The following is a 17318-nucleotide window of genomic DNA, read 5'->3' on the forward strand; positions in this document are numbered from 1 at the left end:
TCGGACACCATGTTGCGATTGGAAAACCCCTGATGTACCTAAACAGTGGAAACCCCCCACAAATGACACCATTTTGTAAACTAGACCCCCCCAAGGAACTTATCTAGATGTGTGGTGAGCACTTTGAACCCCCAAGTGCTTCACAAAAGTTTATAACGCCCGGGCGTGAAAATAAAAAATTTGTATTTTTTCCACAAACATGATATTTTAGTCACCATTTTTTTATTTTCCCAAGGGTACCAGGAGAAATTGGGCCCAAAAGGTGTTGTCCAATTTGTCCTGAGTATGCTGACACCCCATATGTGGGAGAAAACTACTGTATGGACACACTTCAGGGCTCGGAAGGGAAGTAGTGACGTTTTGGAATGCAGACTTTGATGGAATGGTCTGCGGGTGTCATGTTGCCTTTGGAGAGCCCCTAATGTACCTAAACAGTGGAAACCCCCACAAATGACCCCATTTTGGAAACGAGACCCCCTAAGGAACTTATCTAGATGTGTGGTGAGCACTTTGAACCCCCAAGGGCTTCACAGAAGTTTATAATGCCCGGGCATGAAAATAAAAAAATTGTATTTTTTCCACAAACATAATCAATTAGTCCCCAATTTTTTTATTTTCCCAAGGGTAACAGGAGAAATTGGACCCCAAAAGTTGTTGTCCAATTTGTCCTGAGTACGCTGACACCCCATATGTGGGAGAAAACTACTGTATGGACACACGTCGGGGCTCGGAAGGGAAGAAGTGACATTTTGGAATGCAGACTTTGATGGAATGGTCTGCGGGTGTCATGTGCGTTTGGAGAGCCCCTGATGTACCTAAACTATTGAAACTCCCCACAAGTGACCCCATTTTCGACACTAGGCCCCCCACGGAACTTATCTAGATGTGTGGTGAGCACTTTGAACCCCCAAGTGCTTCACAGAAGTTTATAACGCTCGGGCGTGAAAATAAAAAAATCATTTTTTTCCACAAAAATGATATTTTTGCCCCCAATTTTTTATTTTCCTAAGGGTAACAGGAGAAATTGGACCCCAAAAATTGTTTTGCAATTTGACCTGAGTAGGCTGATACCCTACATGTGGGGGTAAAACACTGTTTGGGCGCATGGCAGAGCTTGGAAGGGAAGGAGCACCCTTTGACTTTTTCAACTCAGAATTGGCTGGAATTGAGATCAGATGCCATGTTGCATTTGGAGAGCCCCTGATGTGCCCAAACAGTGGAAACCCCCAATTCTAACTCCAACCCGAACCCCAACACACCCCTAACCCTAATCCTAGCACTAATCCTAGCCCTAACCCTAGCCCTATCCCTAACCCTAGCCCTAACCCTACCCTAACCCTAATGGAAAAATGGAAATAAATACATTTTTTTTTTTTTTTTTATTATTTTTCCCTAACTAAGGGGGTGATAATGGGGGGTTTGATTTACTATTTATGGCGGTTTTTATGTTTGGCGGCTGTCACACGCTAAAAGACTCTTTTTATTGTAAAAATAGTTTTTGCATCACCACATATTGAGAGCTCTAATTTTTCCGTATTTTGACCCACCGAGTCATGTGAGGTCTTATTTTTTGCGGGACGAGTTGTCGTTTTTATTGGTACCATTTTCGGGCACGTGACATTTTTTGATCGCTTTTTATTCCGATTTTTGGGACGCAGAATCCACAAAAACCAGCGTTTCATGAATTTCTTTTGGGGGGGGTGCGTTTACACCGTTCCGCGTGCGATAAAATTGATAAAGCGTTTTTATTCTTCGGGTCAGTACGGTTACAGCGATACCTCATTTAGGTCGTTTTTTTATGTTTTGTCGGTTTTATGCAATGAAAACTATTTTTTATAAAAATTAATTATCTTTGCATCGCTTTATTCTGTGAGCTATAACTTTTTTTATTTTTTTGTGGATGATGCTGTGTGGCTGCTCGTTTTTTGCGAGACAAGATGACGTTTTCAGCGGTACCATGGACATTTATATGCGTCTTTTTGATCGCTCGTTATTACACTTTTTGTTTGGCGGTATGATAATAAATCATTTTTTGCTTCGTTTTTTATTTTTATTTTTTAAGGGGTTCGCTAAAGGGGTTAACTAATGGGACAGTTTTATAGGGCGGGTCGTTACGGACGCGGCGATACCTAATATGTGTACTTTTATTGTTTTTTTTTTTTTAATTATTTCAAAAAAATGGATTTATTTGGGGGAATATTTTTTTTTTTTTTTCTAATTTATTTGGCGATTTTTTTTAAAATTTATTTTAACACTTTTTTTTTTTTTTACTTTATTAAATAGTCCCAAGTGGGACATCACTGTCCTGTGACAGATCGCTGATCTGTCACATCACAGATCACTGTGACAGATCAGCAATCTATCACAGGCACTGCAGAAGGCTTCCTCATGCCTGCGCTTTGCAGGCACTGAGGAAGCCAGCTTCCTGCAGGCCCCCGAAGGCCCCCGTCGCCATCTTGGATTCGGGGGCCTGCAGGAAAGGAGCCCCCGGCAGCAGCGCTGCACATTGCGCTGCCGTGGGGGGCTCAGGGAAGCACGGAGGGAGCCCCCTCCCTGCCGATGCTTCCCTTTTACTCCCGGTACACCGCGATCATGTTTGATCGCGGTGTGCAAGGGGTTAACGTGTCAGGGGCGGTCCGTGACCGCCCCTGACACATTGTGCCGGGTGTCAGCTGTGATAATCAGCTGACACCCGGCCGCGATCAGCGGCGCTCACCACGTGGGCGCCGCTGATCGCGGTAGACGTACTATCCCGTCCATGGGCATAGGGGCCCGGGTCCCATGGACGGGATAGTACGTCGGATGTCAGGAAGGGGTTAAATAAAAAAGGATCTACACGTTTTTGGTGTTTATGAACTCCATTGCAGGTCGGTTTTAGCATTTGGTGAACATGGTAAAAAATAAATCCATTAAACAGTTGTGGAATTGCACTTTATTTCGCAATTTCACCGCACTTGGAATATTTTTTTACGTTTTTGAGTACACAATATGGTAAAACCAATGGTGTCGTTCAAAAGTACAACTCGTCCTGCAAAAAACAAGCCATCCCATGTCCACATTGACGGAAAAATAAAAAGTTATGGCTCTGGGAAGAAAGGGGGCGAAAAACAAAAAATGCACAAAAAAAAAAAAAAAAAAAGGGCTCGGTAATGAAGGGGTTAATGAATCAGGAGCTTCTGACTCTGGCAGGCCCCCCTTCCCAAGACTGGCTCTTTGCCAAATATAGATACTTTTAATCAGATACTTTATCATTTTGTTAGGGCAAGTCAGGATAGGATATGGGTTGAACTAGATGGACTTAAAGTCTTCCTTCAACCTTAATAACTGCTATATGGAAACTGTTATTTCTATACTGTTTTTTTTTTTTTTGTTTTTTTTTTACAGTAATGTAGATGGCTCTCTTTCCCATAACGGATTGGATCATCTTTTAGTAAATGTGACCTTATGTGACATAATGGTATCCTTGGCAAACTCCTCAACACTTCAAGAGGATTCAGGATGGCTGACTAGGATAAGAGTATTTGTGACTGAAAACTTGATGAGCGGACAGTTGAACAGCAAGCAGTTAAAAAGGCTGCTAGAAGTTACCAACAGACTGTTGTATATTCAGAGAAACAGAGGTGAGAATTGTGAAGTAGCGTAATTGTAATATTTTATTGTACCCTTCTCCAGAAGATTTCAATATCTATAATGTACCATTTCATAGATTTCAATATCTTGCGGACAGCAGACAAAGGTAAGTTAATATTAAGAGATGTTCGGTTTTCAATTGTTTTAGTTAAATTATGTTACTCCTTTTGTTTATTTTAGTGTCTACAGAAAAGATGATTCAGGCTGTGTACATGATGTATCAACAAAGAGACCTTCCATTCTCTGTGCGTTCCATGCTTGTAACATTTTTTAGCAAGGTTTACCTAAAAGAAGATGTGTTTCTCAACCAAGGAAGGTAAGATTATTGGCTATAGTGAATGTGGTGTATTTTTTCCCCTTTGCTGTCTAAATGTCACTGAATTAACTACATTAACTACTCAGATTCTAGCTGCATCACAGTGAAAAATCTTTTGGTGAGTCTGCTGCCACCTTTAGGCTGACACTTAAAATACACCTTAACAAAAAAAGTTGGCTGGTACATCAGCAGACTATACTTTGTCTGCTAGCGCCAAACCTCTTTGGTCTACACTAACACCTTCATGACCTTTGACATAAAGGTATGTTATAGGTTTCTGAGCCCTCATTTTTTCCAGAAATGATAGCTAATTTGATCAGCTGTCATGTGCCCCTAATAGGCGCTGGTGAAATCGCATCTATCTGCTGCTAACATGTTAAATATTGCTGTCAGTCGCTAACAGCAGCATTTAACGTGTTCGCTCTGGAAGCGCATCACAAAACCTGCCGATCAGCACCCCTCTAACATGATTGCAGGGCTCCAATGGGTTGACATGACAACCAGAGATCTTCAGAAGACCCCCCATGCTTGTCACTGCTGATCTGAAAGTGATTATTTTTGCTACATATAGCATGTGCAGAACATGTGATAAGACGATCGCATCTTCGCATCTCCTAAGGAGACTATTGCAGCAAGTAAAAATTAGAAAAAAGTTTTTAAAAATATTAACACTTTAAAAATATAAAAGTTCAAATCACCCCCCTTTTTTCCGTTCAAAATATAACAATAAAAATAACTAGATGTGTATTTCCTGAAGGAAGTACAGATAGTGCTTTGAAATGGAGCCGGGCTGCCCTTTTAAGAGAGACTTGCCTCTGCAAGACTTTCAACTCAGGATCCGTTTTAACTGTGGGTGCCTCTCGGGCCACTTTGGCCTTTGGGGCCCCTCAGGGTCTGTTTTGGTGGGTGGGCCCCCGCAGGGTCTGATTTTGTGGGTGGGGTCCCTCAGGGTCCAATTTAGTTGGTGGGGCCCCTCTGGGTCTGATTTGGTGGGTGGGGCCCCTCAGGGTTCGATTTTGTGAGCTGGCCCCCTCAGGGTCCGATGTGGTGGGCGGGGCCCCTCAGGGTCCGATGTGGTGGGCGGGGCCCCTCAGGATCCAACTTTGTGACCGGGGCCCTCTGGGTCTGATTTTGTGGGTGGGGCCCCTCAGGATCTGATTTTGTGGTTGGGGCCCCTCAGGGTTCAATTTTGTAGGCAGGGCCCCTCAGGGTCCGATTTTGTGGCCGGGGCCCCTCAGGGTCTGATTTTGTGGCAGGATCCCCTCAGGGTCCGATTTTGTGGGTGGGGCCCCTCAGGGTCCGATTTTGTGGGTGGGGCCCCTCAGGGTCCGATTTGGTGGGTGGGGCCCCTCAGGGTCCGATTTGGTGGGTGGGGCCCCTCAGGGTCCAATTTGGTGGGTGGGGCCCCTCAGGGTCTGATTTTGTGGCAGGATCCCCTCAGGGTCCGATTTTGTGGGTGGGGCCCCTCAGGGTCCGATTTTGTGGGTGGGGCCCCTCAGGGTCCGATTTGGTGGGTGGGGCCCCTCAGGGTCCAATTTGGTGGGTGGGGCCACTCTGGGTCTGATTTGGTGGGTGGGGCCACTCTGGGTCTGATTTGGTGGGCGGGGCCACTCTGGGTCCGATTTGGTGGGCGGGGCCACTCTGGGTCCAATTTGGATGCCAGGGTGGCTCAGCCTCCTTTTTGTAGGCCAGGGTCTATCAGCCTCCGATTTGGAGCCTTGGGTCACTCAGCTTTCGATCTGGCGTGCCGGCCCTTTAAGACTCATTTTGGTGCGCCGGCTCTTTAAGAATCACTTTGGCGCGTCGGCCCTTCAAGAGCCAGGGTGGCTCACTGGGCTTCTAAATCCACTTTGGCGCACATTCTCTCTCAGGGGCATGCGTCATGTGATGAAGCTAGATTTTCATTTGTGCTGTGGGTTTTGCTTTAAGCAGGGCTGTGGAGTCGGTAAGCCAAACCTGCGACTCCGACACCGACTCCTCAATTTCCCTTACACCGACTCCGACTCCACGACTCCGACTCCGACTCCCACACATATTGCTTATATTTAAGTGAAAAATTTATTGTAGTACAATGTGAACCTCAGACATTTAATCATTTTTATGATCCAATAATCAAGATATTTAGATAAAACAGAATATATATTGGTGTACTACCCAGTTTTCATTCTTTTTGGTACAGATATGATATGGATAGACAGATATGGTTAAATGGATATATAGATAGAGCAGATTTCTAATCTGCTTTTGCTATTGAAAACATTATCTATGACCTCAAAAACCTTTCAGGTGATGCAGTTTTTTAAAAAGATGATCAGGTTTTGCAGCTGAAAAACGTATCCTCAAAAAACACAGGAAAAACGCTGTGCGTGAATGTAGCCTTAGATCAGGAATAGAACAGTCATTTATAGGACATTTCATAACTTTCCCAAACTCCTATAAAAAAATATTCAGCACATCCTGCATTGAATTACTGTACCCAATTTATTATATATTTTAGGAGTCGGAGTCGGTCCATTTTATACCGACTCCAACTCCGACTCCGACTCCACCAAAATGAGCACCGACTCCGACTCCACAACTCCGACTCCACAGCCCTGGCTTTAAGAGCTGATATTATGTGTCAGAAGCTCTGTCTTGGAGAGGTCATGTGACGTTCGTAGGCGTTGGCATAGTAACTGGGTCTGCCTGCGCATATCAATGAGCTCAACTGCCATTTCAATCGCCTCAGGGCATGTTTTGCAATTTCCCATTCAAATGCATTGGAGACAGTGCATTCCAATGACGGGGAAAAAAATTTTCAAACGCAAATTGCGCGAAAACTACAAATCCGATCGACACGAAAAATACTTAGCACATGGACGCTGGCTTCGAAACGACACCTCAACGGATTCTGTGCGTGCAGCGGTTCGGGCCGTATTAATTGCGGGAAGAAGAAGAAGAAGATAGCAGCGTTCGGATTACAATATAGTGGTTTTTTCAAACCACTATAATAAGTTAGCAGCGTTCGGATTACAATATAGTGGTTTTTTCAAACCACTATAACTAGATGTGTATTTCCTGAAGGAAGTACAGATAGTGGTTTGAAATGGTGCCTGGGCTGCCACTTTAAGAGAGACTTGGCTGCTGCCCCTGCAAGACTTTCAACTCAGGATCCGTTTTAAATGTGGGTGCCTCTCAGGGGCCACTTTGGCCTCAGGGTCTGATTTGGTGGGTGGGGCCCCTCAGGATCCTTTTCGGTGGCCTGGGCTCCTCAGGATTTGAATTCGTGGCCGGGATTCCTCAGGGTCCATTTTAGTGGGTGTGGCCTCTCGGGGTCCGATTTTGTGGGTGTGGCCCCTCAGGGTCCGATTTTATGGGTGGGGCCCCTCAGGGTCCGATTTGGTTGGCGGGGCCCCTCAGGGTCCGATTTGGTGGGCGGGCCCCTCAGGGTCCGATTTGGTGGGCGGGGCCTCTCAGGGTCCGATTTGGTGGGCGGGGCCCCTCAGGGTCCGATTTGGTGGGCGGGGCCCCTCGGTCCGATTTGGTGGGTGGGGCCCCTCAGGGTCCGGTTTTGTGGTTGGGGGCCCTCAGGGTCCAATTTTGTGGCCGGCGCCCCTCAGGGTCCGATTTCGTGGCCGGTTCCCCTCAGGGTCCGATTTTGTGGCTGGGGCCCCTCCAGGACCGATTTTGTGGCCGGGGCCCCTCAGGGTCCGATTTTGTGGGTGGGGCCCCTCAGTCCGATTTTGTGGCCGGAGCCCCTCAAGGTCCGATTTGGTGGGCGGGGCCCCTCTGCGTCCGATTTGGTGGGCGGGGCCACTCTGGGTCTGATTTGGTGGGGGGGCACTCTGGGTCTGATTTGGTGAGCGGAGCCCCTCAGGGTCCGATTTGGTGGGCGGGGCCACTCTGGGTCCGATTTGGTGGGTGGGGCCCCTCAGGGTCCTATTTGGTGGGCGGGGCCCCTCAGGGTCCGATTTGGTGGGCTGTGCCACTCTGGGTCCGATTTGTAGGCCATGGTCAATCGGCCTCCGATTTGGAGCCTGGGGTCACTCAGCTTTCGATTTGGCGCGCCGGCCCTTTAAGACTCATTTTGGTGCACCGGCCCTTTAAGAATCACTTAGGCGCGTCGGCCGTTTAAGAGCCAGTTTGGCGCACTGGGCTTCTAAATCCACTTTGGCGCACATTCTCTTTCAGGGGCATGCGTCATGTGATGAAGATAGATTTGCATTTGTGCTCTGGGTTTTGCTTTAAGAGCTGATATTATCTGCTAGAAACTCTGTCCTGGAGGGGTTATGAAAAGTTCATAGGCGTTGGCATAGTAACTGGGTGTGCCTACGCATATCAATGAGCTTAACTACTATTTGAACCACCTCACGACTGCCTCATGTTTTCCCATTGCAAAATTTTCCTTTTGAAATGCATTGAGACAGTGCATTCCAATGACAGGAAAATGTTTTTTCAAACACAAATTGCGCAAAAACTATATATCTGATCGACATGAAAAATACTTAGCACACCTCTCGTGAACGCTAGCTTCGAAACAACACCTCAACGGAGTCTGTGCGTGTAGCGGTTCGGGCCGCATTAATTGCGGAAATCAACTGAATAGTAATAATACTAGATGTGTATTTCCTGAAGGAAGTACAGATAGTGGTTTGAAATAGTGCCTGGGCTGCCCCTTTAAGAGAGACTTGGCTGCTGCCTCTGCAAGACTTTCAACTCAGGATCCGTTTTAAATGTGGGTGCCTCTCAGGGGCCACTTTGGCCTCAGGGTCTGATTTGGTGGGTGGGGCCCCTCAGGATCCGATTCGGTGGCCTGGGCTCCTCAGGATTTGAATTAGTGGCCGGGATTCCTCAGGGTCCATTTTTGTGGGTGGGGCCCCTCAGGGTCTGATTTTGTGGGTGGGTCCCCTCAGGGTCCGATTTTATGGGTGGAGCCCCTCAGGGTCCGATTTTGTGGGCGGGCCCCTGAGGGTCCGATTTGGTGGGTGGGGCCCCTCTGGGTTTGATTTTGTGGCCGGGGTCTCTCAGGGTCCGATTTTGTGGCCGGGGCCTCTCAGGGTCCGATTTCGTGGTTGGGGGCCCTCAGGGTCCGATTTTGTGGCCGGGGCCCCTCAGGGTCTGATTTTGTGGCCGGCGCCCCTCAGGATCCGATTTCGTGGCCTGGGCCCCTCAGGGTCCGATTTTGTGGCTGGGGCCCCTCAGGGTCCGATTTTGTGGCTGGGGCCCCTCAGGGTCCGATTTTGTGGCTGGGGCCCCTCAGGGTCCGATTTTGTGGTTGGGGCCCCTCAGGGTCCGATTTTGTGGCCGGGCCGCTCTGTCCGATTTTGTGGCCGGGGCCCCTCAGGTTCCGATTTTGTGGCCGGGGCCCCTCAGGGTCCGATTTTGTGGCTGGGGCCCCTCAGGGTCCGATTTTGTTGGTTGGGCCCCTCAGGGTCCGATTTTGTGGCCGGGGCCCCTCAGGGTCCGATTTTGTGGTTGGGGCCCCTCAGGGTCCGATTTTGTGGTTGGGGCCCCTTAGGGTCCTATTTTGTGGTTGGGGGCCCTCAGGGTCCGATTTTGTGGGCGGGGCCCCTCAGGGTCCGATTTTGAGGGCGGGGCCCCTCAGGGTCCGATTTTGAGGGCGGGGCCACTGAGGGTCCGATTTGGTGGGCGGGGCCCCTCTGGGTTCGATTTTGTGGCCGGGGTCTCTCCGGGTCCGATTTTGTGGCCGGGGCCCCTTGGGGTCCGATTTTGTGGTTGGGGGCCCTCAGGGTCCGATTTTGTGGGTGGGTCCCCTCAGTCCGATTTGGTGGGCGGGGCCCCTCAGGGTCCGATTTGGTGGGCGGGCCCCCTCAGGGTCCGATTTTGTGGCCGGGGCCCTTCAGGTTCCGATTTTGCGGCCGGGGCCCCTCAGGGTTTGATTTTGTGGGTGGGGCCCCTCAGGGTTTGATTTTGTGGCCGGGGCCCCTCAGGGTCCGATTTTGTGGTTGGGGCCCCTCAGGGTCTGATTTTGTGGCCGGGTCTACTCGGGGTCCGATTTTGTGGGTGGGGCCCCTTAGGGTCTGATTTTGTGGGTGGAGCCCCCTGGGTCCATTTTGGTGGGCGTGGCCACTCTGGGTCCGATTTGGTCGGCGGGGCCCCTCGGGGTCTGATTTGGTGGGCGGGGCTCCTCGGGGTCTGATTTGGTGGGCGGGGCTCCTCAGGGTCCGATTTGGTGGGCGGGGCCCTTCATGGTCCAATTTGGTGGGCGGGGTCACTCTGGGTCCGATTTGGTGGACGGAGGTCCTCAGGGTCCGATTTGGTGGGCGGGGCCCTTCAGGGTGCGATTTGGTGGGCGGGGGCCCTCAATGTCCGATTTGGTGGGCTGTGCCACTCTGGGTCCGTTTTTGGTGGGCGGGGCCACTCTGGGTCCGGTTTTATGGTTGGGGGCCCTCAGGGTCCGATTTTGTGGCCGGGGCTCCTCGGTCTGATTTTGTGGCCGGGGCCCCTCAGGGTCCGATTTTGTGGTTGGGCCGCTCAGGGTCCGATTTTGTGGCCGGGGCCCCTCAGGGTCCGATTTTGTGAGTGGTTCCCCTCAGGGTCCGATTTTGTGAGTGGTTCCCCTCAGGGTCCGATATTGGGAGTGGGGCCCCTCAGGTTCCGATTTTGTGGTTGGGGCCCCTTAGGGTCCGTTTTTGTGGGTTGGGCCCCACAGCGTCCGATTTTGTGGCCGGTGCCCCACAGGGTCTGATTTTGTGGTTGGGGCTCCTCAGGATCCGATTTTGTGGCCGGGGCCCCTCGGGGTCCGATTTTGTGGCCGAGGCCCCTCGGGGTCCGTTTTTGTTGGAGCCCCTCAGGGTCTGATTTTGTGGCAGGGGTCAATCAGCCTCCGATCTGGAGGCCGGGGTGGCTCAGCCTCTGATTTGGAGGCCGGAGTCGATCAGCCTTCGATTTGGAGGCCGGGGTGGCTCAGCCTCCGCTTTGGAGCCTGGGGTCACTCAGCTTTCGATTTGGCGTGTCGTCCCTTTAAGACTCATTTCGGTGCGCCGGCCCTTTAACAATCACTTTGGCACGTCGGCCCTTTAAGAGCTAGTTTGGCTCGCTGGGCTTCTTCTAAATCAACTTTGGCGTACATTATCTCTCAGGGGCATGTGTCATGTGATGAAGCTAGATTTGCATTAGTGCTGTGGGTTTCGCTTTAAGAGCTATTATGTGGCAGAAGCTCTGTCCTTGGGGCATCATGTGACATTCGTAGGTGTTGGCATAGTAACTGGGTCTGCCTACGCATATCAATGAGCATTACTGCCATTTCAATCGCCTCAGGGCACGTTTTGCCATTTCCCATTGAAAAGCATTGGAGACAGTGCATTCCAATGACGGGAAAAAAAAAATTTCAAACGCAAATTGCGCAAAAACTACAAATCCGATCGACACGAAAAATACTTAGCACGTGGACGCTGGCTTCGAAACGACACCTCAACGGAGTCTGTGCGTGTAGCGGTTCGTGCTGTATTAATTGCGGAAATCAACTTAATAATAACTAGATGTGTATTTCCTGAAGGAAGTACAGATAGTGGTTTGAAATCGTACCCGGCTGCCCCTTTGAGAGAGACTTGCCTGCTGCCCCTGCAAGACTTTCAACTCAGTATTCGTTTTAACTGTGGGTGCCTCTCAGGGGCCACTTTGGCCTCAGGGTCTGATTTGGTGGGTGGGGCTCCTCAGGATCTGATTCCTTGGCCTGGGCTCCTCAGGGCTTGAATTGTTGGCCGGGATCCCTCAGGCTCCTATTTTGTGGGTGTGGCCCCTCAGGGTCAGATTTTGTGGGTGTGGCCCCTCAGGGTTCGATTTCGTGGGTGGGGCCCCTCAGGGTCCGATTTTGTGGTTGGGGCTCCTCAGGGTCCGATTTTGTGGTTGGGGCTCCTCAGGGTCCGATTTTGTGGTTGGGGCCCCTCAGGGTCCGATTTTGTGGCCGGGGCCCCTCAGGGTCCGATTTTGTGGTTGGGCCGCTCTGTCCGATTTTGTGGCCGGGGCCCCTCAGGTTCCGATTTTGTGGCCGGGGCCCCTCAGGGTCCGATTTTGTGGCTGGGGCCCCTCAGGGACCGATTTTGTTGGTTGGGCCCCTCAGGGTCCGATTTTGTGGCCGGGGCCCCTCAGGGTCCGATTTTGTGGTTGGGGCTCCTCAGGGTCCGATTTTGAGGGCGGGGCCCCTTAGGGTCCTATTTTGTGGTTGGGGGCCCTCAGGGTCCGATTTTGTGGGTGGGGCCCCTCAGGGTCCGATTTGGTTGGCTGGGCCCCTCAGGGTCCGATTTGGTGGGCGGGGCCCCTCAGGGTCCGATTTTGTGGGCGGGGCCACTGAGGGTCCGATTTGGTGGGCGGGGCCCCTCTGGGTTCGATTTTGTGGCCGGGGTGTCTCCGGGTCCGATTTTGTGGCCGGGGCCCCTTGGGGTCCGATTTTGTGGTTGGGGGCCCTCAGGGTCCGATTTTGTGGGTGGGTCCCCTCAGGGTCCGATTTTGTGGCCGGGGCCCTTCAGGTTCCGATTTTGTGGCCGGGGCCCCTCAGGGTTTGATTTTGTGGGTGGGGCCCCTCAGGGTTTGATTTTGTGGGTGGGGCCCCTCAGGGTCCGATTTTGTGGTTGGGGCCCCTCAGGGTCTGATTTTGTGGCCGGGTCTACTCGGGGTCCGATTTTGTGGGTGGGGCCCCTTAGGGTCTGATTTTGTGGGTGGAGCCCCCTGGGTCCATTTTGGTGGGCGTGGCCACTCTAGGTCCGATTTGGTCGGCGGGGCCCCTCAGGGTCTGATTTGGTGAGCGGGGCCCCTTGGGGTCTGATTTGGTGGGCGGGGCTCCTCAGGGTCCGATTTGGTGGGCGTGGCCTCGGTCCGATTTAGTGGGCAGTGCCCCTCAGGGTCCGATTTGGTGAGCGGGGCCCCTCTGCTTCTGATTTGGTGGGCGGGGCCCTTCATGGTCCAATTTGGTGGGCGGGGTCACTCTGGGTCCGATTTGGTGGACGGAGGTCCTCAGGGTCCGATTTGGTGGGCGGGGCCCTTCAGGGTGCGATTTGGTGGGCGGGGGCCCTCAATGTCCGATTTGGTGGGCTGTGCCACTCTGGGTCCGTTTTTGGTGGGCGGGGCCACTCTGGGTCCGGTTTTATGGTTGGGGGCCCTCAGGGTCCGATTTTGTGGCCGGGGCTCCTCGGTCTGATTTTGTGGCCGGGGCCCCTCAGGGTCCGATTTTGTGGTTGGGCCGCTCAGGGTCCGATTTTGTGGCCGGGGCCCCTCAGGGTCCGATTTTGTGAGTGGTTCCCCTCAGGGTCCGATATTGGGAGTGGGGCCCCTCAGGTTCCGATTTTGTGGTTGGGGCCCCTTAGGGTCCGTTTTTGTGGGTTGGGCCCCACAGCGTCCGATTTTGTGGCCGGTGCCCCACAGGGTCTGATTTTGTGGTTGGGGCTCCTCAGGATCCGATTTTGTGGCCGGGGCCCCTCGGGGTCCGATTTTGTGGCCGAGGCCCCTCAGGGTCCTATTTTGTTGGAGCCCCTCAGGGTCTGATTTTGTGGCAGGGGTCAATCAGCCTCCGATCTGGAGGCCGGGGTGGCTCAGCCTCTGATTTGGAGGCCGGGGTCGATCAGCCTTCGATTTGGAGGCCGGGGTGGCTCAGCCTCCGCTTTGGAGCCTGGGGTCACTCAGCTTTCGATTTGGCGTGTCGTCCCTTTAAGACTCATTTCGGTGCGCCGGCCCTTTAACAATCACTTTGGCACGTCGGCCCTTTTAAGAGCTAGTTTGGCTCGCTGGGCTTCTTCTAAATCAACTTTGGCGTACATTATCTCTCAGGGGCATGTGTCATGTGATGAAGCTAGATTTGCATTAGTGCTGTGGGTTTCGCTTTAAGAGCTATTATGTGGCAGAAGCTCTGTCCTTGGGGCATCATGTGACATTCGTAGGTGTTGGCATAGTAACTGGGTCTGCCTACGCATATCAATGAGCATTACTGCCATTTCAATCGCCTCAGGGCACGTTTTGCCATTTCCCATTGAAAAGCATTGGAGACAGTGCATTCCAATGACGGGAAAAAAAAATTTCAAACGCAAATTGCGCAAAAACTACAAATCCGATCGACACGAAAAATACTTAGCACGTGGACGCTGGCTTCGAAACGACACCTCAACGGAGTCTGTGCGTGTAGCGGTTCGTGCTGTATTAATTGCGGAAATCAACTTAATAACTAGATGTGTATTTCCTGAAGGAAGTACAGATAGTGGTTTGAAATCGTACCCGGCTGCCCCTTTGAGAGAGACTTGCCTGCTGCCCCTGCAAGACTTTCAACTCAGTATTCGTTTTAACTGTGGGTGCCTCTCAGGGGCCACTTTGGCCTCAGGCTCTGATTTGGTGGGTGGGGCTCCTCAGGATCTGATTCCTTGGCCTGGGCTCCTCAGGGCTTGAATTGTTGGCCGGGATCCCTCAGGCTCCTATTTTGTGGGTGTGGCCCCTCAGGGTCAGATTTTGTGGGTGTGGCCCCTCAGGGTCCGATTTCGTGGGTGGGGCCCCTCAGGGTCCGATTTTGTGGTTGGGGCCCCTCAGGGTCCGTTTTTGTGGGTTGGGCCCCCGAGGGTCCGTTTTTGTGGCCGGGGCCCCTCAGGGTCCGATTTTGTGGCCGGGGCCCCTCAGGGTCCGATTTTGTGGTTGGGACCTCTCGGGGTCCGATTTTGTGGGTGGGGCCCCTCAGGGTCCGATTTTGTGGCCGGGGCCCCTCAGGGTCCGTTTTTGTCGGTGGGGCCACTCAGGTTCCGATTTGGTGGGTGGAGCCACAGTGGGTCCATTTTTTGGGCGGGGCTACTCAGGGTCCGATTTGGTGGGCGGGGCCCCTCAGGGTTCGATTTGGTGGGCGGGGCCCCTCAGGTTCCGATTTGGTGGGCGGGGCCCCTCAGGGTCCGATTTGGCGGACGGGGCCCCTCAGGGTCCAATTTGGTGGACGGGGCCCCTCAGGGTCCAATTTGGTGGACGGGGCCCCTCAGGGTCCAATTTGGTGGGCGGGGCCTCTCAGGGTCCAATTTGGTGGGCGGGGCCTCTCAGGGTCCAATTTGGTGGGCGGGGCCCCTCAGGGTCCGATTTTCTGGCCGGGGCCCCTTAGGGTCCCGATTTTCTGGCCGGGGCCCCTCAGGGTCAAATTTTGTGGTTTGGGCCCCTCAGGCTAATTTCACACTTGCTTTTTTTTGCAGCGCGTTTTTCCCGCAAAAAAACGCATAGAAAAAACGCATACAAATGCATACAAACGCTGCATTTTTTTCAAGCATTTTTATGCGCATGCAGGAAAAAAACGCAGCGTTTTTGTGCGTTTGTATGTGTTTTTTGTGCGTTTGCGTTTTTTTTTACAGATTTTTGGACAACCCCCCAAAAAAAGAAAAAAAAACCATTCAACAACACACAAGACCAATGGGACTTCATTGTGGGTGTGGTATGTTAATATATAGACCCTGTCTACAGTATTCTTCCCATTTGCTTGATTCTTCTCGTGACCATGGATCTGCGCTGGAAGAGTTTTCACTTCAACTTGGATTTGGACATCGCGATGGCTCAGGCGTATGCAGTTGCTTGCCATGAACAAAGAAAGAGAGAGAGGCAGCGAAGACGGCAGCGGCGGCGTATGTGGATACATCCGATTGTTGAACAGCGAGCTCCAGGCAAACCCGGAGAAATTTACAGATTATATCCTGATGTCCCAAGAAAGTTTCAGGGATTTGCTTGCTCGTGTCCAACAATCCATCCGGAGACAGGACACACAGCTCCGTCGTGCGATTCCTCCTGAGGATCGGCTACTGGTGACATTACGGTACGTAATATTTTTTTTTTAAATTTAATATTCAAAACCTTGGGTAATTAGTTTTCGTGAATGTACTAATATTTTATTTTATAGTTTTTTAAAATAATATACGTAAATATTAATTTAACTTCTTTCTCTGTTCACAGATTCCTGGCAACTGGAGAAACCCTATCTTCACTACACTTCCAGTACCGTATTGGAATCTCTACCTTGTCTGGAATTGTTGCGGAGACCTGCCGGGCTCTCTGGAATGTTCTTTGTCCAGAATTTATGCCCGCTGAAAAGTGGATGGAAATTGCTGACAAATTCTGGACAGTATGCAATTTCCCCAACTGTTTGGGAGCTGTTGATGGTAAACACATACGGATCATCAAACCCAAAAGAACGGGATCTGAGTACTATAATTACAAAAAGTACTTTTCAATAGTACTCATGGCCATTGCGGATGCCGGATGTATGTTTGTAGCAGTGGACATTGGAGCATTTGGCCGTGGTAATGACTCACAGGCTTTTAAAAACTCAGACATGGGCCGGAGGTTGTATGGCAACCAATTTAATTTCCCTATGCCACGGCCTCTTCCTCACACCGAAGCTCCGCCACTGCCCTTTGTAATGGTTGGCGATGAGACTTTTCAAATGTGCGGAAACTTACTGAAACCCTACTCCAGCCGGGACTTGGACCACACCAAAAAAATATTTAATTACAGGCTGACCAGGGCCAGAAGAACTGTCGAGTGTGCTTTTGGGATTCTTGTCTCCAGGTGGCGAATTCTCGGCATGGCCATTAATCTTAAACTTGAAACAGTCGATGAGGTGGTGAAGGCCTGTGTGGTTCTACATAACTTTGTGATGGCTAAAGAGCACCCGACCTTTGAACTGGACGATGATGGTCCTAACCCATTGCCTGAATTCACTCAGCACCCTCTCAGGTCATCCGTTGAAGTTGGCCAAATGAGGGACCAATTTGTGGCCTACTTTATTTCTGATGTAGGACGGGTGCACTGGCAAGATGAAATGGTGTAATGTTTTTGTTTGTTTATGGTAATAAAAAACCTTATTTGATACCATTACTGAGTGCACTATATTTTTTAAACTCCAATTAAATAAAAAACTTCCCATGTATAACTGTGAAGTTTTTGATGTTCTCACACCTGGGCAGGTAAATACACATATGAGTTAAGATGCAGCATTGCTAGTCTGCGTGAAATATATTGGAACGTAAGCAAAGCTGCATGTTAAATCTGATGCGTATTAACCAGGCCATGAATCAGGAAACCAATTTTTTTCAAGAGAAAATTGTCCAACTAGTTGAAAAAAAAGTATGTGATTTTTTTCAAAACCCAACCCCAATGAAAGTCAATGGGGAATACAAGTCAGCATTGAGTGGATGAATGTAATCAGCTCAATTCCAACTTTTATTTAAAATTGTGGTAGTGTAGAAATAAACATTTTTTAAGAAAGAAACTTATTTTTTTAGACATGTTTGAACAGTTTGTTTTTCATGAAACCAGATTCTAGTTGGTAAAACTCGAGTTATTACAGTAGGCCTTGGTATGACTATACTAGGCCGTGGTATTTCACATATGAGTATACTAGGCCTTGGGCCTACTAGTATAGTCATAT

At 50.7% G+C, this 17318-nt stretch overlaps 1 protein-coding gene across 6 annotated transcripts in view; it reads left to right on the forward strand.

The window, feature by feature from the left end:
• Window positions 1–17318, forward strand: part of TEX10 (testis expressed 10) — a 721463-nt gene that overhangs the window by 156440 nt on the left and 547705 nt on the right. For 5 of the 6 annotated variants that reach the window (XM_073555732.1, XM_073555730.1, XM_073555729.1 and 2 more), the window contains 2 exons: window positions 3385–3620; window positions 3811–3946. The exons of the other annotated variant lie outside the window; for it this stretch is intronic. In XM_073555732.1, the coding sequence (XP_073411833.1) occupies window positions 3385–3620; window positions 3811–3946 (372 nt within the window). The remainder of the gene's footprint in view (window positions 1–3384; window positions 3621–3810; window positions 3947–17318) is intronic. 6 annotated transcript variants of the gene reach the window in all.

This window comes from Dendrobates tinctorius, unplaced genomic scaffold, assembly GCF_039654945.1.
Source record: "Dendrobates tinctorius isolate UK_male_01 unplaced genomic scaffold, ASM3965494v1 ptg000229l, whole genome shotgun sequence".
Classification (NCBI taxonomy): Eukaryota; Metazoa; Chordata; class Amphibia; order Anura; family Dendrobatidae; genus Dendrobates; species Dendrobates tinctorius.